Source organism: Taeniopygia guttata, chromosome 25 (genome assembly GCF_048771995.1).
Source record: "Taeniopygia guttata chromosome 25, bTaeGut7.mat, whole genome shotgun sequence".
NCBI lineage: Eukaryota > Metazoa > Chordata > Aves > Passeriformes > Estrildidae > Taeniopygia > Taeniopygia guttata.
The window spans coordinates 2,081,134-2,104,898 of NC_133050.1; the positions used below are offsets into that span (position 1 = coordinate 2,081,134).

At 47.5% G+C, this 23,765-nt stretch overlaps 2 protein-coding genes across 9 annotated transcripts; both read right to left on the reverse strand.

Annotated features, from left to right (window-relative positions):
- Positions 1-3,815: 3,815 nt before the first annotated feature.
- LOC140680544 (coiled-coil domain-containing protein 180-like) lies at positions 3,816-13,399 on the reverse strand. The gene is made up of 10 exons (XM_072918336.1): positions 12,640-13,399; positions 12,055-12,174; positions 11,260-11,433; positions 10,645-10,760; positions 9,325-9,469; positions 8,837-8,900; positions 7,975-8,207; positions 6,780-6,844; positions 3,990-4,074; positions 3,816-3,857 (listed from the first exon to the last, which is right to left on the reverse strand). The coding sequence occupies exons 2-10, from the start codon at positions 12,172-12,174 to the stop codon at positions 3,816-3,818; spliced, it is 1,044 nt and encodes a 347-aa protein (XP_072774437.1). The 5' UTR covers positions 12,640-13,399.
- Positions 13,400-13,588: 189 nt separating this feature from the next.
- LOC140680609 (coiled-coil domain-containing protein 180-like) lies at positions 13,589-20,739 on the reverse strand. Of its 8 annotated transcripts, none has more exons than XM_072918586.1 (10): positions 20,437-20,734; positions 19,860-19,985; positions 19,122-19,229; positions 18,215-18,297; positions 16,555-16,706; positions 16,340-16,468; positions 16,066-16,176; positions 14,888-14,983; positions 14,471-14,634; positions 13,589-14,293 (listed from the first exon to the last, which is right to left on the reverse strand). In XM_072918586.1, exons 2-10 carry the CDS (start codon positions 19,901-19,903, stop codon positions 14,200-14,202), a joined length of 981 nt encoding a protein of 326 aa, XP_072774687.1. In that variant the 5' UTR covers positions 19,904-19,985; positions 20,437-20,734; the 3' UTR covers positions 13,589-14,199. The 8 variants fall into 8 exon arrangements, with proteins under 8 accessions (XP_072774687.1, XP_072774686.1, XP_072774685.1 ...); XM_072918585.1 differs by having other exon boundaries at positions 19,860-20,062; XM_072918584.1 differs by having other exon boundaries at positions 19,860-20,073; positions 20,437-20,733.
- Between the last annotated feature and the right edge of the window lie 3,026 nt (positions 20,740-23,765).

Below are 23,765 nucleotides of genomic sequence, written 5' to 3' on the forward strand. Positions count from 1 at the left end.
CAATGGACTCTTGGCTCCATGAGGTGCCACGCTGTGTCACAATGGCTCATGGTTCCATGAGGCCGCACAGTTTAACAATGGTCCCTTGGCTCCATGAGGCCTTGCTGTGTCACAATGGACTTGGGGTTCCATGATCTTTCCTACTGCCATAAACAGTCTCCCTGGTTCCACAGTGTCACCATGGTCCATTTGTTCCATGAGGTTCCATAGCAGAACCTTGGTTCCATGGCCACCTTGGTTTTGTGTGACCTTGCAGTGTCACAATGGACCTGTGGTTCCACGAGGCCTTGCTGTGTCACAATGGCCCCTTGGTTCCAAGAGGTTTCTCAGGGTCACAATGATCTCCTTGGATCTGTGGTATCAGAAATCACAAAGGCAAATGCATATTGCCAAGGGTTGAAACACAGCAGACAGGGAAGATGTGAAATGTGAGTTTGTAAAGGCCTTTTAATTCACAGCTCCCACTGAGAGCTTTGGGGCTCACAGATGGACAGAGATGGTTCTGCTCACCCCTCTGTCCAAAGCAGGGGTAACACACGCTGCTGCAGGTGCTTGGGTTGGTCTCTGCAGGTCCAGGTGGATGCCAAACCTGCTCTGCACAGCCTTCTCCCTTCCCCTGCCCCTCTGCCAAGTGCAGCGGGCCTCAAGGACTGAAAGGAACACAGAGAGCCAAAGGGGGACACTTGCACCTGCCTCACTGGGAGCTCCCTGGGAAGCACTTTCCTTGAGAAGCAAGCCCCTGTCCTCCAAATGCATTTCCCCAAATGTGCAGCTTTTCTGCTCAACACCAACACACCCTTAGGAAACACTGGCAAGGCTGAAGGACTTCATGTCCTTTCAGGACAGGCACTCCAGCTCTAGCTCCTATTCCCCCAAGTGCCTTTCCAGGTGGAGGCTCAGACGTGCAGCCCCAGGCCCTCTACAAACACAAGCTGCTCACTGCCTCTTCACCTGCCTCAACTCCTGCCTGCGCCCACGGCACCAAGACCAGGCTGTTCCCAGCCAGAGCCCAGAGCCCTGCTCCCGCAGGACGCTCTTGCCAGCACCTTCCAGGACTCTCTGCTGTGCACACAGCGCTTTTCATGCCCGCTCCCAACAGGCTCTGGAAGGCAGAGCACAGCCTGGCTGCCTCTGCCACCAGCACAGCCCAAACACAGGCGGAGGAAGAAGCAGCAGGGGCTGTTTTGTGGCCATCCCAAGAGAGACTGGAAGGGTGCCCTCCCTCTGCTCTCACTTGCTTGGCTTTCTGACTGGCTCTGAGCCTGGGGCTGCCATTCCTCACTTGTGGGCACCAGAACCACAGCCGGGATCCCGGCACTGCCTGACAGCGCTCCGGGCACTGGCAGGGTCGTGTGTCCCAGTCTTGGGCACCGTGCTGCTGCTTCCTTTGCCCTCAGGCACACCCAAAGCTCCCTGCTAAGCCTGGATGGTCGCTGGTTCGGCCCTCTCCCTGATCCTGTGCAGGGATGGACACTGCTGAGCCTTCAGGAAGCTATTCCTGAAAACTTCTAGCATTCCAAGCTCCTTTGCGCTCCGTGGAAGCTTGCCATGGAATCCCTCACAGCTGCCTTCAGAGCATACTCAACTTGGCTCTTCCAAATTCCAGGGGCTCCAGGCTGCTCAGCAAGATCTGCAACTCCACAGAGTTGTGGAACTGCACCTGCAGCACAGGCACCTCTCCAGCCTGATCTGCCCTCGTTCCTTTGTGTGTGTGCACTGAACACGGCGTGGAAGAGAACAGCAGCAGGGGCCTGTGTGTCCCAGGGCCCGGGATTTGCGCCGCTTCAGCTCCACAGAGATGCAGGTAAGGGGGAGAAACAAAACTCTTTATTAATGGAAGGGAAGGGGAAGGGATGAGATGAGGGCCAAAAAAGGGGAATGAGCAGCATTTGAGGGCTGGAGGGAGGAGCTGTCAACAGGGAGGGGGAAGGCAGCAGCTATGGGAGCTTGCAGCAGGCACAGCTGTGGCCAGCATCAGGTGTGCCTGGAGCTCCAGTGACATTGAGTCCTGCTGCTCTCTTCACTGTCTCCTGGTACTCTGATGGGGAGCCTGGTTCTCTGAATCCAGCAGATGACCTTAGTTCTGCACATCTTTGTCCAAAAACTGCCTGAATTTCCATGTTAGTGGAGGATGGGCTGTCATCTTCGCTCATGGCTTCAAGGGCTGGAAGACAGATAAACAACAACAGTGAGAGACCAGGGGCTGTGTGACATCACAGAGACCTGTGTAACATCACAGGGGCTGTGTGACATCACAGAGACATCCACAATACATCACAGAGTGCTGTGTGACAGCACACGGGCTATGTGACATCACAGAGATGTCTGTGTGACATCACGGAGGGCTGTGTGATGTCACAGAGATCTCAGTGTGACATCACAGAGAAGTGTGTGACATCACAGCGATGTCAGTGTGACATCACAGAGAGCTCTGTGACATCACAAACAGCTGTGTGACCTCATAGGGTCAGTGTGACATCACAGTGATGTCCGAGTGAAATCACAGAGATGTCTGTGTGACATCACAGACATGTCAGTGTGACATCACAAAGAGCTGTGTGACATCACAGAGATGTCCATGTGATATCACAGAGAGCTGTGTTACATCACAGAGATGTCCGTGTGACATCACAGAGGGCTGTATGATCTTGCACCTTCTGGAAGATGGAGTGTTGCCCACTCTGTATTGCCCGGAGCACATGCAATGTTTGAAGTGCCAGCTCTGACATGGCACTACTGACATCCTCTGTCGGGCATTCAAGGGCTGAAAGAGAGAGGAACAGAGCCACGGTCAGATCCCGACTCTGCGGGGAGCCGAGGGGAGCCCCCCCTGCCAGGGCCATCCCAGCCGGCTCCTGCCATGGCCGGGAGGGATCAGGGACCAAGGGGATCAGCCCGAAGCTGCTGGCCACGCATGCCCCACGTGTCCCTGAAATCTCTGTGTGCTCTACCTAGGAGAGCAGAGCTCTCCGCAGCCGGGGCAGGGCTTGCAGCTCGCCCCGGCAGCCCCCGCTGGCAGCCCGCTGCCCTGTCTCACCATTGAGGATCAGCTGGAGCTTTTCCTGCTGTCCCCTCAAGCTCCTCCCGGCCGTCCCTGGGAACACAGAGCCTGTCAGGCCCAGCGGCACAGCTCCCTGCCAGCGGCGCTGCCAGCCCTGTGCCCACACGCCCTCCTGGCCCGGCTCGTGGCTCACCCATGAACCTGACGGCGCCTCTCGCAGGGGCTCCTGTGGGCTCTGCAGGTAGGGCAGGGCCCGGCGCAGGTGCTCGGCCACGCTGCTGCTGTCCTCTGCCAGCTGCAGAGAGCCAGGAGGGTGCAGTTGGTGCAGGCTCAGCCCCTTGGCTGCAGCCCTGGGCAGAGGAGCAGCTGCCAGCCACACGCCCTGAGCAGCGCGGTCAGGGGTTTCTCCAGGCTGAGCCTGGGGCTCGCAGGCTGGTCTTACCAGGTCCCCGCTGAACCCCCAGGTCTGATCCACCTACAGCATCTGTTGGAGAGCCTTCCTGTGCAGGAATCTGGCTGAACAACGCAGCGTTTCCTGAGAAGCCTGGAGAGCAGCAGAGACGCGGAGATGGCCCCACAGCCCAGGGTGCAGGACCCGTCCCTGTGCCAGGGCCTGGAGGAGGCTGCAGCCTGCCAGGTGCCAGGGCAGGAGGCAGCCCAGCCCCAGCCAGGGGAACAGCAGCAGCTGCCGAGTCCTCACCTCTGCCACTCGCTGGTTCTCATCATGGCAGTGGAAGGAGAGTGACAGCAGGCTCTGGTGCACGTGTGACTTCAGGGCATTTTTATCCTCTTCTGGAAAAAAATCCAGCATCTCTCAGAAGACAAACATGGAGCACAACTGCACCTGGCTATCCTCCTGCATGAAAGGAAGGAAGAAAGACCTCAGCGTCAGCTGCTTCAGGCCCACCTGGGCACAGCCTGTAAGTGCACAGGGCACAAAGTGTGTGGGTAGCACCCGTTGGCCGTGGCTGGAGGCGCAGAGCCTTACGTTGTCAAAGAGTGGCAGGAGCGCCTCAGCCAGCTGCAGGGCGAGGGCGCTGGTTACTGGGGCACCATTGCAGAGAAATAAACCCCTGAGGAGAACCGTGGTCACCCTGAGCATGACACTGTCATTTTCCTGCCGGAGCTCCACGAGCCTTTCATGCAGGCTCCACATCCTTCTGGCCATCTACTTGTGGAACACAAGTGTGTGAAACACCACCCTGCTGCCACAGGGCCCAGGGGCCAAAGGCCTGTGCCAAAGCACTCGGGCAGCTGCAGCAGGAGGCAGGAGAGCTGGCAGCAGCTGCCTCAGTGCCCCAAGGCCAGCCGAGCCCCAGGGACCGCCTTCCCCAGCCCCACGCTGGCAGCACGGCTTCAGCCCCTGCGCTCTTCTCACCGAGGCACTGGTGGTGCCGAGCACCACGAGGCCTCTGAGTGCCAAGCGACGCCTCCCCCTACACTCGCTCTGCAGGTTCTTTGACAATAACTCCAGGACGCTGTCACGGCATTCACTCAGGTTCAGGCGCTCCAGGACCTGAAAGGCACAGGGCAGTGACAGGGGACCGGCCAGCAGGAGCCCAGAACCGCACAGGGCCGGGCCCAGGCAGCAGCACAGGGCGCGGGCTCCGTCCCAGGCACTGCGGCCAAGAGAGGGCAGAGAGCCGGGAGGCAGCTCAGCGAGGCAGCGCTGGCCAACAGGCTCACCTCCACAAGGAACGCCAGGGCGGCCAAATCCCGGCATGGCGTGTCTTTGCTGAGCAGCCTGAGCAGCTGGAATTCAATCGCGGAACACACGGCTTCGGATGCGCGGCGCATTTCTCTGACAGGAGGAAATAGAAGCCAAACCACTGAGCCAGCGGGGGCAAACCTCTCCCAGGACTGCCTCACAGAGGTCTGGCCTTTCTCCACCACCCTGCAAGGGGCAGCTGAGCCCTCTGGGAGGTTGCTGCTCTTGGGCACGCTCCTCTCCCAGCCTTTTGCAGCCTCCTTGGCCGTCCCTCGGTGACAAGGCCTTCTGGCCCACGGCCACGGGGACTGTGTGGGGCACCTCGGGCACAGGGCACACATGCCAGGGACAGCTGGGGAGCAGGGGGTCTCACCTCGCCAGCACACCCACAGCACAGTGGTGGGTGTCAGCACAGAGCAGCATGTCCCAGCCACGCTTGTCTTCCATGGCCACCACCACATCCTCATAGTGCAGTCGGCAGAGCAGGGCCTTCAGTGTCCGCTCTGCAAAGCTGTGCACAGAGCAAAGCCCAGGTCACGCTGGGAGCACTGGCTCCTGCCCAGGGATTGGGCAAGGACAGGAGGACAGGCATGGAGCACCTGCTCGGGTTGGAGGCAAGGCCGTGTTGCTGCTGACATCCCTCCCAGAAGGTATCGACCTCCTCTGGCATATCCAGAGTGCTGAAGAGCACTTGGAAGAGCAGATGGACAAACAGGCAGGGGAAATACACGGTCACCATCTGTGGGACACAGGGCAGCTGGAGGATCTTCCACATCACCACAGTTGCCTGCAAAGGACAAAGCCCCTCGAGACAGCGCTTAGTGCCGAGGTGTCCGTGTGGCAGGGCCCAGTACGGGAGGGAGAGGCCGGAGAGACGCAGGGGGAGCACCGGGCCTGGTGGCCCTGAAGCTGTCCCAAGGCAGGGTTTCAGCCCAGCACCTGAGGCAGGGAGACGCCGTGAGGGAGGGAGGATGGAGAGCTGCTGGAGGGGTGGCCTTGGGGCCAGCAAAGGCAGAAACTCACAGCCAGGGCAAGGACAGCCATGTGGTCCCCATCGGAGGTGCACGTGCTGTGCTCTGGCCAGCTCCCCAGCACATCAAGGAGTACGAGCATGGCCGGCTCTGCAGTCCTGGGTGAGCACATGATGCTCTTCCACATGGCCAAAGCAGCTCTGTGGGGTCAGAGCTCTGTCTCAGAGGGGTCTGGGACAAAGCAGCATGGCCTGGGTGGCAGCGGGGAGCTGAGCTGCTCTGCCAGCCCTGCCTCTGCCCACTGCCCCTCACTGGCAGCACGCAGGCAGCCCAGCCCTGTGGGGACTGGCCCCTGAGGGGCAGGGGGGAAGCATGGCAGCACGCTGGGGGGCTGGCAGGGGCCAGGGCTGGCAAAGGGAGCAGCCAGAGGGCCCTGGAATTCTCTGTTTGTCAGACACCTGGGACAGGCTGTACAGGGTGAAGGGCTGCTGAGCCTTGTGGACACGTGGGCCCCGTACCTGTCACACACTGGGGCCACACGCAGGAGAGCCATCACCACGTCACAGGGCTGTGCCTCTGACAGATCCAGAAGGGGCCTGTACAGATTGTACTCAGGAAACTCATTGGCCACGAGGATGTACCTCACCATGGCAGGCAGCTGGAGAAGGCAGGGGAGACTTGGAAAGCTGCCAGAGGAAGGAATGTGCCCAGCTGCCCCAGAGAAGTGCTTCCCTTGCCACCACACTGCCATGGCCTCAAAGGCTTCCAGGGAGCAGCAGGCGTGGCTTGGGAGGCCAAGCAATTGCTTGGAGGAGAAAAGCCAGGCCACAGGCTGCTTACTTGCTTTGGGCTGGAAGGACCCTCCTCCACAAGCATATCCAGCAGGGCAGCACTGGTCTTGGTTTTGAAGATGGGAGAGTACGCTCTGACCACAGTGCCAATGACGCTGCTCTCTTCCTCCCGAATCCTCTTCATGAATTTGCAAACCATCTGTAGCAGAAGGGCAAGAAGCCCGGGATGTTGCATGGAGTGCTCCGAGCACAGTGCTGGGCTGAGCAGTGCCAGCAGGCCCAGCCCAGGTGGGGATGGCTGCAGGTACCTGCGCTGTTCTGCGGAAGCGGCCACGGGTGCGTTCCTGCTCTCGTGTGCGCTGCACGGCTGCACCTGGCAAAGAGCGAGCGCAGCCCGAGCTGAGGGGCTGCGGGAGAGGCCGGAGAACACAGCCCAGCCCTGCGCTGCCCAGGCAGGGACAGCCCCGCGCCACCCCAGGGCATGGAGCACGGCTGTGGGGTGTCTGCCCGGCCCCTATTCCATCCTGTCCATGGGCATGGCCCCAGGGGATGGGATGGGATGGGATGGGATGGGATGGGATGGGATGGGATGGGATGGGATGGGATGGGATGGGATGGGATGGGATGGGATGGGATGGGATGGGATGGGATGGGATGGGATGGGATGGGATGGGATGGGATGGGATGGGATGGGATGGGATGGGATGGGATGGGATGGGATGGGATGGGATGGGATGGGATGGGATGGGATGGGATGGGATGGGATGGGATGGGATGGGATGGGATGGGATGGGATGGGATGGGATGCGATGGGATGGGATGCGATGGGATGGGATGCGATGGGATGGGATGCGATGGGATGGGATGCGATGGGATGGGATGCGATGGGATGGGATGCGATGGGATGCGATGGGATGCGATGGGATGCGATGGGATGGGATGGGATGGGATGCGATGGTACCAGCATAGAATCAACAGTGCACTAGCTAGTGTAGGAATCCTGAGGATATTTAGAATAATGTTCTCATTCTCAGTTTGGACATTTAGAATAATGTTTTCATTCTCAATTTGGACATTTACACAGTGCTGGCAATATTTATAGTTTTATACATTTATATTTTTATATATTTATATGCCAGCAAGAAACAGGCAGAGTTGACAACATTTTAAAAGGTTTTTGTTATGGCAACAAATTAATGGAAACTGAAAAATTAATACTTAGGTACAAGTACTTACCTTAAAACCACAGGCTGAGAACACTGTGATGAAAGACAGATGAAAAAAAAAATTATGCAAAGGGTTTCTATAAGGGTAAAAGCTTGAAAAGAATGGTTGTGAACTGTTTTATACACTCCAGTTTCCCATAAAAGGATCTGTGTTCTTTGTAAGCAAACTAAGAAAAAAATTACTTTCTACTGATTCTCAGCAAAAAGACTTTTCCTATTTCTCCTTAATTTGGACAAGACTGCCTTCACCTTCAAATTTATTCTCTTGCTCACTTACCTGTGTAATGCTTAGTCCCTGTTCTGCATGCTCATTTTCTTCACTTTTATGAGGCATACTCTCCTCATCTTCTTCTTCCTCTGTTTCTTCCATTTCCTGTGCCAAGATCACCTGTTTCTCTGTTAGCTTTTTTTCTCCAGCTGATTTTTGACAACTGTCCCCATCTTCTGGCACCAGCTGACAGAGGTGATCGTCCTGCTCTGCTCTGGGCTGGGACGTCCTTGCCTCGAGCCCTGGGGGTAATTTTGATTGCCACAATGTCAGAAAGACCTAAAGCTATTAGAGAAATGTCCAAAGGAGGGACACAGAGATAGTGAAGGGTCAGGAGGGGAAACCATACAAGAAGTGGCTGAAGGCATTTGGTTCTGCTGTAGGAGACTGAGGTCACACCTCACTGGCGGCTGCAGCTCCTCTCAGGGGCAGTGAAGGGGCAGCTCTGATCTCTGTGACAGGGACAGGACTCGGGGAATGGCTGGAGCTGTGCCAGGGGAGGATTAGTCTGGAGATTAGGAAAAGGTTCTTTCCTCAGAGGGTGGCCAGGTACTGCCCAGGCTCCCCAGGGAATGGGCACAGCCCCAAAGCTGCCAGAGTTCCAGGAGAGTTTGGACAATGCTCTCAGGGACACACAGGGTGAGATTGTTGGGGTGTCTGGGCAGGGCCAAGAGTTGGACTTTCACAATCCCTACTGGTCCCTTCCAACTCAGGATACTCTGATTTTCCTCTCTTTGCACGATGCTCTCAGCTTGCTGCTCCACCATATGTTCACCTTCTGAAGCCTCGACTACTTATTTACAGTTAAAGCAGAGTTCTTCTGGTTACAATCCAAAGAAATACAGATTGAAAAACAACCAAGCAGAAATACCTGTTTGGACTGTTGAGGTATTATTTTGATCTTGAACTGTGGAGTCTATTGTGTCTTGCAAGTTCTAAAAGCAAAACAACAACAAAAAACACCCACCACAGCATTTTAAAATATAGATTTGCTTTCTTCTAAAAAATCCATATCCCTTCTCAAATTTATCTATTTCAGTAAGATAGGCTAGTCTTGAAAAGATCACTCACTATCTAAAGAACCTGTAACACTCAAATCAATTGCTGAAAATCTGTTACCTTGTAGTTTTCTGTTCAAAAGCCAAGTGAATTTGCTAAAATTCTGTTTGTAACAAGGACAGAGTTAAAAGTGCGGGACTGAGAAATGTTTTGGTTTCCCTCTGCTCTCTCTACCAAAAGCACTTTATTCAATGGCTGAAACGGTACTTTATGTAATCTGAATTTCAAAGGTAAATTTTCTCTAAAGTGAAAAAGTAATACACCAGTAAGGTTTTAAACCAGAAGAAATTTTCTTTTTACCTGTTTGAAGATTTCCTTCACATTAAAATGCTGGCTGATGGATATACTATAAGAAATCAACTCCCACAAAATAGCTTTTGGATAAGCCATTACTTCATTCATTACAATCTGCTTGAATGTCTCATTCCTGTCAAATTGAAGATCACTGTTTAAGAGATTAAAATATTAGAAATAAAATTAAGTGTGACTACAGTGCCCTTAAATATAATTTTTTTGATAAATCTCATAAAACCTTTAGGCTAAACATTGTCATTGATCTGTTTATACTGAATACAATTACATCCTGGCTTGTTAGAGATTAGTTCATTACAAATAAATAAATGCACAAAAATTAAGAAATATTTCCAATAAAGCCTTTTACATCCTTCCTTTTGGATGGGGAACTGTTCAAACTCTGCTTACGTAAGAGAGGTCAAATTACTGTCTTTCTTGGTAGTTCTACACTGTGCTCAGCTGTGACTGAGCCTTTCTGGTTTATTTTCATTTTACTTGAAAATAAAAACTAATGGTTCAAGCTGAGTCTAGATTCAAGAAAAATCAGTGTTTACACTTGTTTTCATTTACATTTGCTTTGTCTTCTAAACAAAGATAACTATGGGGAATTTAGGTATGTATTCAGATAGGCTACATTGTATTTTCACTTGGTCTTTGCCTCCGGCTTTTTAAAAATTGTATGAATGATTCTTAAGAGTATCAAACCACCACAATCCCACTATAAGGTGTGTAAGACTGCCCCTCATGTCCATATTGCTCTTCTAATGTGCCTCTGATCTAACAGGCAGAAAAGACCCCTGGGTGTGAGAACAGAGCTGCTTCCTCTCGGGTTTCACACCTGCTGCTAAAATGTTTAGCAAAAAGAGCAGTATTGTACCAATTTTTATATGGTTTTTAAGGTTGCAAATGCCTAATCGCGAGAAGGATAACAGAGAGCTTACCAAAATTAAATACTTTGTCTACTTAAAGATCTTAATCCCTGCAACTTTGAATGAGATCAAGTCTGTGAGTGCAGACGTGATGGTGCAGACCAACTTTTGATTCCTGTGATTCAAGAATCTGAACTACTTTTACCTTCTGAATAAGGCATGGATGTGATGGTATGCACAGGATGTGGTATGGTTTTTGAATTATAGCAGTCTTTCTTCATCCCATTCCTAAACTGTGGGTATTATTTGCCTTAACCTTGTTCAATATGTGCATTATTTTATATTCTTACATCAAGTGAAACACTCTTTTTTCCATACCTTCACACAACAGCATAAACAAGGCCTAAGTAGTACAACCAATGTTAAAATATGCTTTACTTTTATACAAAATTCATACCTAGCTCTAATTTGATCTAGAGAAGAAAGGGCATTCTCCAAATATTCCTTCAGCTCTTCTTCACAGCTTGCCATTTTCATTTTTTCCAAAATTGTATCCAGATCATCTTTCATCACCTAAGGCCACATTAAAAAGCTAATAAAAACAGTTTAGTATATACTAAAATCTCCATAACTATTTAGGATTCAAGTAATTTGATTATGAAAGTATATTCCACACCAAGACCTTAGCAAAACTTATCACCTGTGAAGATCTCCCTTGATAATGAACAGCTCTGACACAGCCACCCCAAGCTGGCTGTTGTAGCTATGAGAATTTGGCATCCAACCGGACTCCATACCTGCACAAGATCTCATAATAGCAACTTACAGCCACTTTGTACAGAAAGCAGCAGTGATCTTTATCACTTTTGCCATATCAAGAATAAGACAGGACTGTCCATTCAGTGTGAATCAAGCATTTAGCAAAAATGCACTTGATGGAATGAAACTTAAAAGTAGAAATTCCAATATAAAAGTCAGACATTTCTAGCAGTTGTTTTGAATTCCAGAGGGTTCTTTGTATTAAGAAGACTTTTTTTTACATTATGCCACATCATTGTTTTTATGTTTATACCTGTATTATGTCATCCTGTTCCAATCTGTATCTATCTACTTTTTCCTCAAGTACATCTTCCTGCTGTGACAGTTTGAGTAGATGGACATCCCACAGACCCATGGCCTCCTGAACACAGCTGTACAAGCCTCGACAATGCTGCTCATGCCATTTAGCCATCTCCTTAAAATCGCTCTAAAGAAAAACATTCCAGTGAACAACTCATTTTTAAACTGCTGGAAGGTGAAAGGAATGAATAAGAGGATATGTAACATGGGAAAAGGCTGCATGGAACTATACAAATGGTGTTCAATATTGTGTCTTCTATATGGTGACTAAAAAAAAATCCAAGTAAACTGGGTAAGAATGTGGATTTTTATTCTACAAGCTGAGAGTATCAAAACTTCTGTTTATTCTGACATGGCAAAGCACTGAATCATATTCTACAATTTATCTCTTTAGGAACAACTGCATGGTCATTTTTATGTATAGAATCACAACATTTGGGAGATCATTTAAATCTATTCCTCTGCCTTCAGACAGACTGGGCCATACGTCATTCATACCTAGCATATGTATTTCAGATATAAATGATAATAAAAATGCAATATATTACAAACAATAAACATAGTAATTATGAACTCTTTCATGTGAAACTCTTCCACACCAAACCTTGTTTCTTTGTAGTGTTTAGTCACACTATGGAGCTCTTTCTAATGTGACATCAATAGCCTACAATGTAGAAGGCATTGCAGATAGGAGCACAGAAATAACAGACTAATGCCAAGAAGATAAAAGCAAATGTAATTCACATACATCCATGTGCTCCAGTTCTTCTTCAAACCTGTGTTTTAGTTTCTCAGTCATCTGAAGCATGTTGGAATGTACAATTTCAACATCTTCTACTGTGCAAATGTTCTTATCCAACAGGGTCATCTAAATGAAAAGAATAGCAAATTATTGACATGCATGACTTTCAGAAAGCATGACTAAACTTAGTGTTTCTTCTCTTGTGATGGACAGAGAAAGACTCAGCCTCCTATATCCCACATTTGTTTACTAAACACTACAATTCAACTGGATACAGAAGGAGAAACTGAGACAGAGAGCAAGACAGATTTGCCAAGATAGATTTAGCACAAAGGCTGAAGGTCCTTACATTCTCCACATAAACACAGGACAGAACCCCCTTCATTACTGGCATTTGTTACAGCTTTTACACATTTCAAGTACAAATGCCAAACACTACTGTGAAACTAAATGGATGGTTACTTTTTGGAGTAAGACAGAGGTTAAAAACTAATTTCACTTGTTATCTCAGTGTTTGGTGGATCCTCAAACACATTTTACTGTAATGGCACACTGTACCACGGCTACCACACCCAAAACTGGGACACTCACCTTGCAGGTCTGCACTTTTTCCTGACATTTGCCCTGCACCAGCTCATACTGGACACACAATTTCTCCACAAACTCTGCACTATGGGTGTCTGAATGGTATGGAACAGACCACAGTCAACATTCTGTATTTCACAGTGCAGTGTGAAAAGGAAACATGACAAGAGGCCATGTGCTGAATCTCAGCAGAGGGAACAGATCCCAGCAGTGTCACACATCTGTGTGACACTAACAACCAATCAAATAAGATGCTTTAATACACAGCCCTTTATAATCATGCTTAGAAGTAGCAAGTTATTTACAATTGCTACCAGCTTCTTTGCTACCATACGGGCTACAAACATCACAACAAGACGTGCTCTGGAGCAAGAGAAGGCAGGCACACAGAGGGAAGGCACCCTACAGGACATAGACAAAGGAAGTACCTCCAGTATTTCTTCCCCTCTTCTTCTCCAAGAGTTAAAAAGGAGTATATTTTTGTATGATTGAAAACTGCTCCATGTCAAAATTAAACTTTTATTTCCCCAGATTAATTCTAACCAAGCCAGTTCCTGCTAGATGTGACCATGTACAAGTGTTTGTACCAGCCAAAGGAAAGTGATGTCACAGGCAGCTTCTTTGGGTCTTACTGCCAGCTCAAAGCAACTGAGAAGGCGGGATGGAACAAAGAATAGAGCAAACATGCACTTTCAAAGCAACTGTATGCCTCATCATTGCCCAGGAAAAAAGAAAGTATTGCTTGAATTCCAGACTGTTTGTATGATTTCCCAACTTACCTATACTTGTGTTTAAATTCTCCAGAGTTCTGTACCATTCATTTAAGTCAGATTTTGTATGTGTTGGAGGCAGCAAGGCACTATCAAAGTAGTAAACAAGAGTCAGGTATTCTAAAATACAAACCAGTCACGTGTATATAAAACTATTAAAAAATACAAAATTATGAATCAGAGCATCCATGCTACTGTGCTTTATTTTATTTACAGCCATCTTGCAATGAAAATCAACCAAAGAGACTGTTGTTGTTCAAGGCCAACTGTTTACTACCCAACAAGGAACTGTTATCTACCTTGCTCCCAACATCCACTGTAAAAAAACTCCCTGTAAATACAGTAATGCATTGCACCCAAAAATGCTTTTTGTGTTCAGGATGGATATTCAAACACAGCAGTGTCAGATTTCTATCCATATTCCTCTCTGAATTTATTACACAAATTAAACCCCTTGGAGAAAAAACCACCAACTTCTAGTTCTCCACCCATCTTTGTCTGCCCAGTTCTACCAGTTTCAAATGTCAGTAATATTTACTTTTGCATTCCTGCATTTTTAGCCCACAATCACCACTTCTTTAGTGTAGCTGGTGCAGTGAAAATCAAGAATGCTTTTCCATTAAAAAGAGCTGTAGAAAAATAGGGTTTGACCCTGTCTTACTGCTGAATTTAACAATCACACACTGACAGAAAGCAAAGTGCATTTTGTAGCCAAGCTCCTCACATTAACTCCAGCAAGAACTGTTTTCCTTTATACTATATCCTCTTCTGCCATACCCAATATGCTGCAAAACCCTCAGTCTCTGTTCACAAGTACAATTTGCTCCTTAATCATATTTTCCATTTCCTCAGCTGGGGGATTCTGTACTTCTTCACTTGCCATAAATACTCTGCAGGATGGAAAAACAGATATGTATAATGGAAACATGATATCAAACATGATATCATACATGATATGTATAAAGAAGAAATAACTTTTTTTAACTTGTGGTTTTATAGAAACCACAAGTGAACACTAGTCACTTTGTGTTATTCATTGTCCAAAATAAGATTGCAAAACTTCTGACCTGAAGCTCTGAATAACACAGTTCTTTTGGATGAGCTTCCAGTCCTTGACTCTCTCTTGCCACTTCAGTTGATGCAGTTTTTCTTTCTCAAGCTCCGATTTCGTTAGATTAAAGAGCAGCTTGGCACTTGCCCTCTCATTACCCAGCAATGCTCTGTTTATATTCTGCATATTAAAAAAAAAAAAAAAAAAAAAAACTAGGAGTAGAAGCAGCATACAACATGCAAAAACGAACAAAAAAATATATCTTCTACAGAAAATGAGGTGAAAAAAGAATACAAAATATTAAAAATACCCTGCAAAGTAGAAATCTCTCTATATTTCAGTGATTGATAGGCAGAAAAAATTAATTTCAGCTAGGAAAAAAGACATTCTAGGAATATTCAGACTGCTATCCTGTTCCAGGTAAAACATTTACCATTGCCTTATTGTTTATGAGCTTGTGAACATCAGCTGCCAAGAAGAAGGAAATTTCCTCCAGTTTCACTGTATACTTGGTCAGTACCTCTGTTATCTGTGCAATGAAAGAATAAAGAAAAGAAACAACAAAACGTTAACTCAAATATCAGTATCCCAAATTTTAAAACTACATGAACAAGATAATTTTTTCCATTAAAATTAATTCCTTTCGATTCATTAATTATTCATTCATTAAAACTATTAAAGTGAATTAAAATTAATTGGATGACACACAGATTGAGAAGTAAATTTTAAAATATTAATCTTAGTTACTTTAAAGACTAACTTTTTCAGTAATTCATAAAAACAGTAACTAAAACATTCTACTTTGCTACTACTCAGCTGATTGCTCTTTAATACCTGTGATAATTGAGTGCTTTGCAGACTGGCCATAATATGAACTTAAAAATCAAACAAATTCCTTTCAAATATCTGAAGGGAATCCACCAGTGCCTGTTTTGAGTGAACACAAAATTAAAGCAAATGTGTTCATCTCTGACATTTATCGTAACTAATCCAACAGAAAGGTTACTGGTGGTACTCTTGGACCTATTCATCGTACCTGAATTACAAAAAGAGAAGCAACTGGCACTGGTAGAACAAACAGCTCTTCTTTGCCTACAAGGACAGTGCAGCAAGCTCTTCCACAGTCTATTTTTTTAATCCAAACATTTCCTATGATGTCCAATGACTTTTACAGGTTAGGCTGAAGACTACAAAACTGCAACATGTTTGCTAGCGACATCCAGCCAACCCAAACTAAAATAAAGCTAGGTCATGTCTAAGCTCCTTCTCAACTGCAGAATGGTTATGTCCCCCCCAAAAATAACAGACCAAATCAAAGTTTGACCTACACAACCCTCCAGGGAAATAAAAGCAGCTTGTATATTCCTTGCACCTTTAGCATAAGTAATTGTGAAAGAAACACCTTCAAACTAGGAAAAAAGTGGCTTCTCCTGATTGTGTGGGTATCAAATGAATAGTTTATTGGGGAAAAGAAAGCAATCACCACACAACAGAACTACAGGCAGACGTCTGACTCCTTTGGAAACAAGCTACTCTTTGCTCTGCACCCAGCATTGTATCAGCAAATACCAATCTTATGCTTAAGTAACAGTTATTAAGACTGCAGCTCACTTTCATGGCTCGACTCCTTTCAGTCTCCTTTAGGGATGCATCCATTGCCCTGATACACTTCCTTCTGTTTGAGGACTCCTCGTGTATCATATTCCAGAGTTCTTCCAAACCCTGCAATAAAAATCTACTTTCAATTTCACAGAAAAGTAAAAACACATAAAAGAAAATTTAAAAAGTAAAAACCCAATAATTTTGGACTCCAGCAAGCCATAAGAAGACGCTACGCAGAGCAGATACAAGTAACTGCAGTTGAGCCAATGCTGAGTTGCCGTACTTCAAATGAGAAGGCTTCCAAAGCCATGTCAGACGCAACCTTTTCAAACAGAAGTTTACTCTTTTCATCTGATTTCATCACTTGAAGCTGAAGGAATTCTTGAAGATTCAAAACAGAGGCTGCCATCTCCTGTAACAGTAGGTCAGTGTGATCATTTGAATCTTGGGCCCTGACCTTAGAAGAGCTCCAGACTGGATAAAAATCTCCTGCCTTACCCTGCCAATGCAGCCCAGCTCCCGCTGCATTCCCATCACTGCTCTATCGTGATGCTTTTGCCGCCGTTCTGCCAGGTTCTTCCATGTACTGCTGCCTGTTTCCTCAGGAACTGCCAAGGAAGAAATGAGGATTCTATAGCCTGGAACTGTTGCTGCAGAACATGGGATGCATGAACAGTAAATGCCAAAATCGACACTATGACCACTGTAGTTTGTGCAGCTTTCACAGTGTGCAACATCTTTCCAAGGGAAGTGCAATCTTAGCAAATGCAGGTTAAAAATACTAGGGCATATTTTAAACTTCTGATTTTCAGAAGGATAACAGCATAGAACTATCAATTAAGCTCAGGTACGATATAAAAAATTTGCAACATTTCTGGAATGAGATCTGATTACATCAGAACTGGAATTTATCATCTAAACATAACATGTGATTGACCAACAATTTCACAACTGTCTTTTTTTTTTTTCTATTAGAAGCCTCGTCATCTTCAAAATTACCTACATAGCATCAAAAATGTGTCAGGCCATTTCCCAAGCTTGATTTTTGTTACCTTGCAGGAGAAAGAGTACACACGTGGGTGTAACCAAACTGTGTACTCTACTCCCCTCTACCTCATTTTATGATGACCTGCTAATGATGGGTGGTTTTCAGCACACCTGACCACCAGGATAAAAGTGTTAAAATGAGAGAGGCAAGCCCTGCAAGGTGAGATGGTATTTCTTTATCCTTAAAATGATTCAGCTGGGGAAGCAGCTGCACCATCTATCCAGCGAGGGTCATCTGTGCTAATGGGCCATAATGAACTGATTATGCAGTAGCAGAATGGGAAGCTGAAACGACTATCATGTACTCCAAAAATATTCTAGCATTCATGGGATTACATCATTCCATTCCATTATGAAGCTCCCTGCACTGAGGGATGTACCACATGAACTCCACTGTATATAATTCAGGCAGTCTGGGCACTTGGGACACCACCACCACTGGATATCCAGAGGAGGATCTGAACTTCCACAGGGCCACCCGTTGTGGCAGCACATTTCTCCCTCTCTCAGGATTTTTCATAGAGGTGCACAGAGAGAAATTAAAGAGAAAATAATTTCTATTTCTGCTCCTTGTTTTTCTCATGTGGAATGTGTTCGGAGAATTGTTTACCTAGGGTGATTGCTTGATTGGATTCTGGTGAGGATGGTTTGAGCCTGATGGCCAATCCAACCCACCTGGGGCTGGACTCTCCAGAGAGGGTGACGAGTTGTGTTAGAGATATAGAGTTAGAGAAAGTAATATGTGGTTTTAGTATCTTCCTTTATATAGTATATTAATGTATTTTAGCACAGTTATAATAAAGAAATCATTCAGCCTTCTGAATTGAGTCAGACATCATAATTTCTTCCCATTGGGTTCGCCTGCATTTACAATAACCCATTCTGACAGGACTGCAACCACTGCAACCCTGACCAACAGGGTGCCAGGTGGTACTCTGACTTTGTGGTTTTAAACCAGTTTTGCTGTATCATTGCATTTGCTGTAATCTTTCTATTAAATTGTAACTCTGGTTTGAAATCTCTCACAAGGTAATAGCTAAACCTGTTACATGTACCACATTTCCTGTGACTGTAAATTAAAATAGATGACATTAAGGGAAACCAGTTTTACCAACTACATCGGGCAGGCCTCTGACTTCCTCAGCTGAACTTGCACCTACGTTTCCCCATGCCTCTGGAAAAGTTGTAGATTGTCTGAAACAGAAAGAGAATAAAGCTTCAATTTGTATTAAAAATGCACCAGAAGAAGGACTAACATAATAGTATAATACACTTTAATTGGCAAAATTTAACATTAAAGTGAACATAAGTATCATTCTAACTTTAAAGAATATAATTCAAAGAATCAAAGTTGCCTCTTCTGAGATGAACTGAAGTCTGGGTAGATCCCAATTCTAAATCTATTAGGATGGCATTACAGCAATATATGCTAGATTTAGAACATGTAAACTACAGAGACTTACAGAATAGCTCTAAAAGGTAAAAAACCTAGGAACTCTTAAGGAGACACTGGCAAGAAATGTGGAAATAGCCTTTATCTGCCCAGTGCTTTTCCCAACAGCTTGGGCACTGTGCTTGTCCTTGGGGTCAGTGAGAATCCCTGTATTGCTATTCAGCAGCTGGATCAGGGTAAAAAAGGATGGATGCATTAACTCCATTCTTGTTCATTACATTATATTACTGCATCATCATGTAAGCCATTTACTTGGAAATACAGCCTAAAAAATATTTGTCAGACTGGGTGTATATCTAGATTGCTAAGAGCAAAGACAATTTCTTTTTAAAAGGAAAACCATACAATATGTCTGCCATTGCAAATATTAGTCTGGTAGCCTGCACTTCAACAGGCAGCAAGCAGTTCATTACACTAAATTTACATGTGGTGAGGAGACAATCTGTTACAAGTCCTTAGTGCTATGAGCAAGAATACACCAGTATATAATTCCCGGTGAAAATCTGTCCATTTCATTCCTTTAGTTAAGAACATACAATTGGGGTTTTATGCTTCTGTTCCCTACCTGTCTGACTGTGGCTTTTTTGTGAAGTCACTGATGGGTGTTGTTCCAACACATTTCTGCTGATTACTCATCAGAAATGGCATGGCATCAGCAAACATTTCTGAATGCCTATTTAAAGGGAGCTTTTTACTCTTCTTAGAGGACTTTGTCTTCTTCTTTCCTTCATCCAAAAGGTGGGCTAAGTGAGCCTTCAAAGAACCATAATCTCAACAATTAGAATTCCTTCAAACCTACTGAATGGAGAACTGGGACAAAATAATGAATGAAAAATAGTAGGGGAAACACAGCAGAAGAGAAAGGTAAAACAATGAACCCTACATACCACACACATAACCATTTTCATCTAAGGCTATTTTCAAAATGAGAAAAAAAGAAAAAGGATAATCTTTTCCTCAGAGAGGAAAAGTGGACAAGCTGGATGGTGTTGCCTTGCTTACAGTTACCAAAAAAGTAAAGAGCAGAGTGAGAAATGCCTGAATCTGGATAACTATGCCTTTAAATGTTTTACTGCTGTGTTATGATTCTGCCTTCAGTTAATATAACCTGATATACAACAAAGAGATGGGAACACATGGACATGCACTGGAGAGCATATGCTGGAGATAACACATTCATTTTTTACTAAAACAAACCAAAACCAGAAACTATGAAAATGACCTGGGGCATTTCAACAGCCAGAAAACTGACTAACACAACAAATTCCTTTGGCTTTTCCTCAATCCTTTGCTTTTTTTTTACCTTGGCCTTGAAGATCTGTTTACAGCCTTCCTCTCTGTGAACATGTCACACTCCTCCTATCGAGATCTAGTGACTAATGGCAGCTGAGTGGCCGGGCCTGCTTCCAGAAGAACTGGCAACTGCAAGCTGGGAGCCAAGAGGAGACACAACACTTCACTGGGAAAAGGGCCTTCCTTGCTCCTTGAATCACAGAGTGGTTTGGGCTGGAAGAGACCTACAAGATTACCTTAGATCATCTTCCAACCTCCTGCTGTGGGCAGGGGCACCTTGTGCTATCCCAGGTTGCCCCAAGCCCTGTCCAACCTGGCCTTGGACACTGCCAGGGATCCAGGGGCAGCCACAGCTGCTCTGGGCACCCTGTGCCAGGGCCTGCCCACCCTCACAGGGAACAATTCCTTCCCAATATCCCATCAAAACCTGCCCTGTGGCACTTTGAAGCCATCCCCCCTCGTCCTGCCACTCCAGGCCCTTGTCCAAAGTCCCTCCCCAGCTCTTTTGGAGCCCTGCAAGGGGCTCTGAGGTCTCCCCGCAGCCTTCTCTTCTGCAGACGGAACACCCCCAGCTCTCCCAGCCTGACCTAGAGCACAGAAGCTGCAGCCTCCAAAGCAGCTCCGGCAGACTCCCGGCGGTGAAACTCCACGCCGAGCGCTGCTCCCCTTCCCGGCGCTGCGGGGTCGCTCCCGGGGTCGCTCCCGCTCTCTCCCCGCGCCCCGCGGGCCCTCAGGCGGAGCCGCGCGTGCCGGTGCCAGCCCAGCGGGGGCGGGAGCGGGGCCGGCCCAGCCTCACCCACAGCGCCCCCGGTGGCCGCTGCCGCAGCACCCGGAGGCCGCCCCGCCGGGTCCCGGCCTGCCCGCCCCGCGGGAGCAGAGCTCCGGAGCCGCGGATCGCAGCCCCGCTTTGTGCTCGTCTCTGCACAAGGCAGGCCAGACTTCCCACGTCCGCACCTTTCAGCTCCTCACGGGAATGAGAACACACCGACCCTTGGGGACAGAAACCTCTTAAGGTCTCAGCCTCTGATAAACAATCAATAATGATAGTGTTCATAGGCATTAATCAAAAGCCCTAGAGCAGTGGCTCAGCATAATCTGGCTCCCTGAGCTAAGTCGAGAGAGGTTTAGGCTGGATATCAGGAACAGGTCTTTTTTTCCCACAGGGTGGTTGAGCACTGGAACAGGCTCCCCAGGAAAGTGGCGACAGCACCAAGCTTGTCTGAGTTCAAGAAATATTTGGACAACGCTCAGGCATGTGATGGGATTGTTGGGGTGTCATGTGCCAGGTCAGGAGCTGGACTGGGTGATCCTGGTGAGTCCTTTCCAACTCAGCCTATTCACCTCCACAGGCGCAACTTGAGGCCGTTCCCTTTTATCTGTTAATCTGTTAACCTGTTAATCTGTTAACTGAGAGGAATCCAATCACCACCTGGCTGTCCCCTCCTCTCAGGAGTTGCGCAGAGCCAGAAGGTCCTCCCCGAGCCTCCTTTTCTCCAGACTCAGCTCCCTCAGCTGCTCCTTGTTCTCCATCCCCTTCACCAGATCTAATCCATTTTGTGGACACACCCCAGTTCCTCAATGTCTTTTTTTGTCATGAGGGTCCCACAAATCACCTGAGGATTTGAGGTTTGGCCAATAGCAGTGCCCAGAACAGGGGGACAATCGGTGCCCTGGTTCCACTGGCCACACTATGGCTGCTGGCCACAGAAGGCTGCCCTTGACCTTCTTGCACACCTGGACATGTGCTGGCTTATATACAGCGGCAGTGGTGATTTCCCTCTCCTCTCCAAAGCAGCAATACAGTAATTCTTTATTTTACAAGCCAAGGTGTAGCAGAAGATAAACACAAAGCAAGGGGGAAGCAGGTCTTCTCCAGGATGCAGAAGAATCTGAAGCAGAGAATAAAGCTTTGAGGAATCAGTCACAAGGAATTATTTCATTTCAATACCCCAGTCCAGGATGCAAGAAAGAAGAGAAACCAGGGAGCCTGGTCATCATTCCTGGTCTCCAGCTCTCTGCTGACACTTCTGAAGCAGGACTCAGCAGCAGAGAGTGTCTGCACCTCCCGTGCCTCCTCTGCCCTGTGTGAGCAGCGCACAGCAGCTCTGGCAGGGAACCTTCGCTGCAGAGGGCTTGCGTGTTTTGGCTTTGCACCTTAATGCAATGATGCTTTGGGTCCCCAGGACACTCCTCTGCCAAGGGAGGAGCAGCTGCCGCATCTCCTACTGTTTCCAGCAGCTGAGGAATTGCCATGGAACAACTTCAGCACAGACCTTTTAGCTGGAGCTTGCTGTTCCTTCTGCAGTCCTCTCCCGTGCCAAGGTGTCTCACCTGCCGTTCTGGCAGCCGGTGACCCCTCAGGTGGGAGCTGCCGGCCAAGTGACCCCTCAGGTGGGAGCTGCTGGCCGGGGAGGCTCGGGGAGCCGTGCCCGGCCATCCCTCGGGCTCGCGGTGAATCCGCCGCCCTCGGAGCAGCAGCGCTGGAGGCGCTCGCAGCGCTCCGCGGTACAAGGGGGACACCGGGCGGTCGCTGCCGGCACACGGCGGCTGCTGCCGCTCCTGGGATTTCCCGTCCTCTGGTGAAAGGATGGGAAAAGTCACTGATCTTCCACTTACCACGGAAAGCGCCGCTCCTTTGGAGAAGTAGAAGTACTGCACGCAGAAGAATTATTATACCTGGGAGCACTCTTGTTAGGCATTTTTAAAAACAGTTCAATATTACAGCCACACAAACAGAGCAGATATTAGAGGGAGAGTTCAAATCCCCTAAAATTTCTGTGAAATAATTAGGATCAGAACTTAATTTCATCTACAGATGACTCACTCTTCCTGTAAGTTCTACTCTGCTGAATTGTCAGGAATGGAATCATCTCCACCGTTGCTGATGCAGTGTAGTGAAGAACCATCTCCTGATGGCAGCACATTTGCAGTCCAGAGCTGAGAATGCACAAGATGAGAACCAGTGAGGTCTGGGCTGAAATCCCTGCCCGGGGAAGGGCAGCAGCAGTGAGGCAGCCCTTGCCTTTTCAGGGGAGTGCGAGGGCTGCAATGGCAAAGGCAGTTTTCCGTGCCTTGGCACTCAGCATCGCTGCAGCACTTGGGAGTGAGTGCCAGCTGGGAATTCTGAGTGTTGGCCTTTGATCCTTGGCATGAGAGCTGCTTTTAAATTTTTTCCCCCTCCATGTTCATTCACACTGGCTTTTGCAAACATTTGTCTATATATTGACTTTTATTTGCAGGAGCATTTAAGAGTCTGGCTGTGATTAAGACCCTAAATTTTAGGAGAGCAAACTTTCAGTTTTTTAAGGAAGTGTCCACATAGGATTCCCTGGAAACTGTCCTCAAGGATAATGAAGCTGAACAGAGCTGGCATCCATTTAAAGCCATTTTTCTTAAAGAGTAAGTACAGCCAAAACCTGTTCCCCGAGACCTGGGAAACAAAAGCTAAGTCATGACCACCAAACAGTTGTTTTACACTAATTAATTTTAGTTATCATGTTGCATGAGGGCTTTAGTCTTCTCCAGAATTTCAGCTTGGTCTCAATGCATTGATCTTGGTTTGCACAGACAACAGCAGACAGTATTTACTAACATGCCAACACCTCCTTCTGTAGCCAGCAACTAGTCTCAAGCTGGGCACTAGTGAGCAGCAGTCTGTGACACTGAGCCACTTACTGTGAAATGCTTGCATAGCAAGCACTGCATAGCAGTGGTAGTTCCATTTGCTATATTTTCCAAAAGATTGGTTGTCCCTTTCTCCAGCTAACAGATCCATAGCTGCGGAATGGGGATCCTCTTTCTGCTCAAGGGTTAATTGATGTGACAACTCCAGGAATGTTTTCCTTGGCACAGCTCCAACACAGCCAATACTGATTAGGGCAATTAGCCCATTCTGTGGTGCTGAGGTCATGGCAGC

Bases quoted from the DNA above. Each gene is read 5' to 3' on its own strand.
- LOC140680544 (XM_072918336.1), bottom strand. From the start codon at position 12,174: ATGACCCTGTTGGATAAGAACATTTGCACAGTAGAAGATGTTGAAATT. The intron at 9,470-10,644 runs GTATGAATTTTG...TCTCTTAAACAG, and splicing joins CTAGATCAAATTAGAGCTAG to TGATCTTCAATTTGACAGGA. The intron at 3,858-3,989 runs GTAAGGCTCTGC...CCTTTCATGCAG, and splicing joins TCCTGCCACTCTTTGACAAC to GAGGATAGCCAGGTGCAGTT.
- LOC140680609 (XM_072918586.1), bottom strand. From the start codon at position 19,903: ATGTTCACAGAGAGGAAGGCTGTAAACAGATCTTCAAGGCCAAG. The intron at 14,984-16,065 runs GTGAGCTGCAGT...TTCATTGCACAG, and splicing joins AAAGGAGTCGAGCCATGAAA to ATAACAGAGGTACTGACCAA. The intron at 14,635-14,887 runs GTAAATGTTTTA...TTTAATATGCAG, and splicing joins TCATAAACAATAAGGCAATG to AATATAAACAGAGCATTGCT.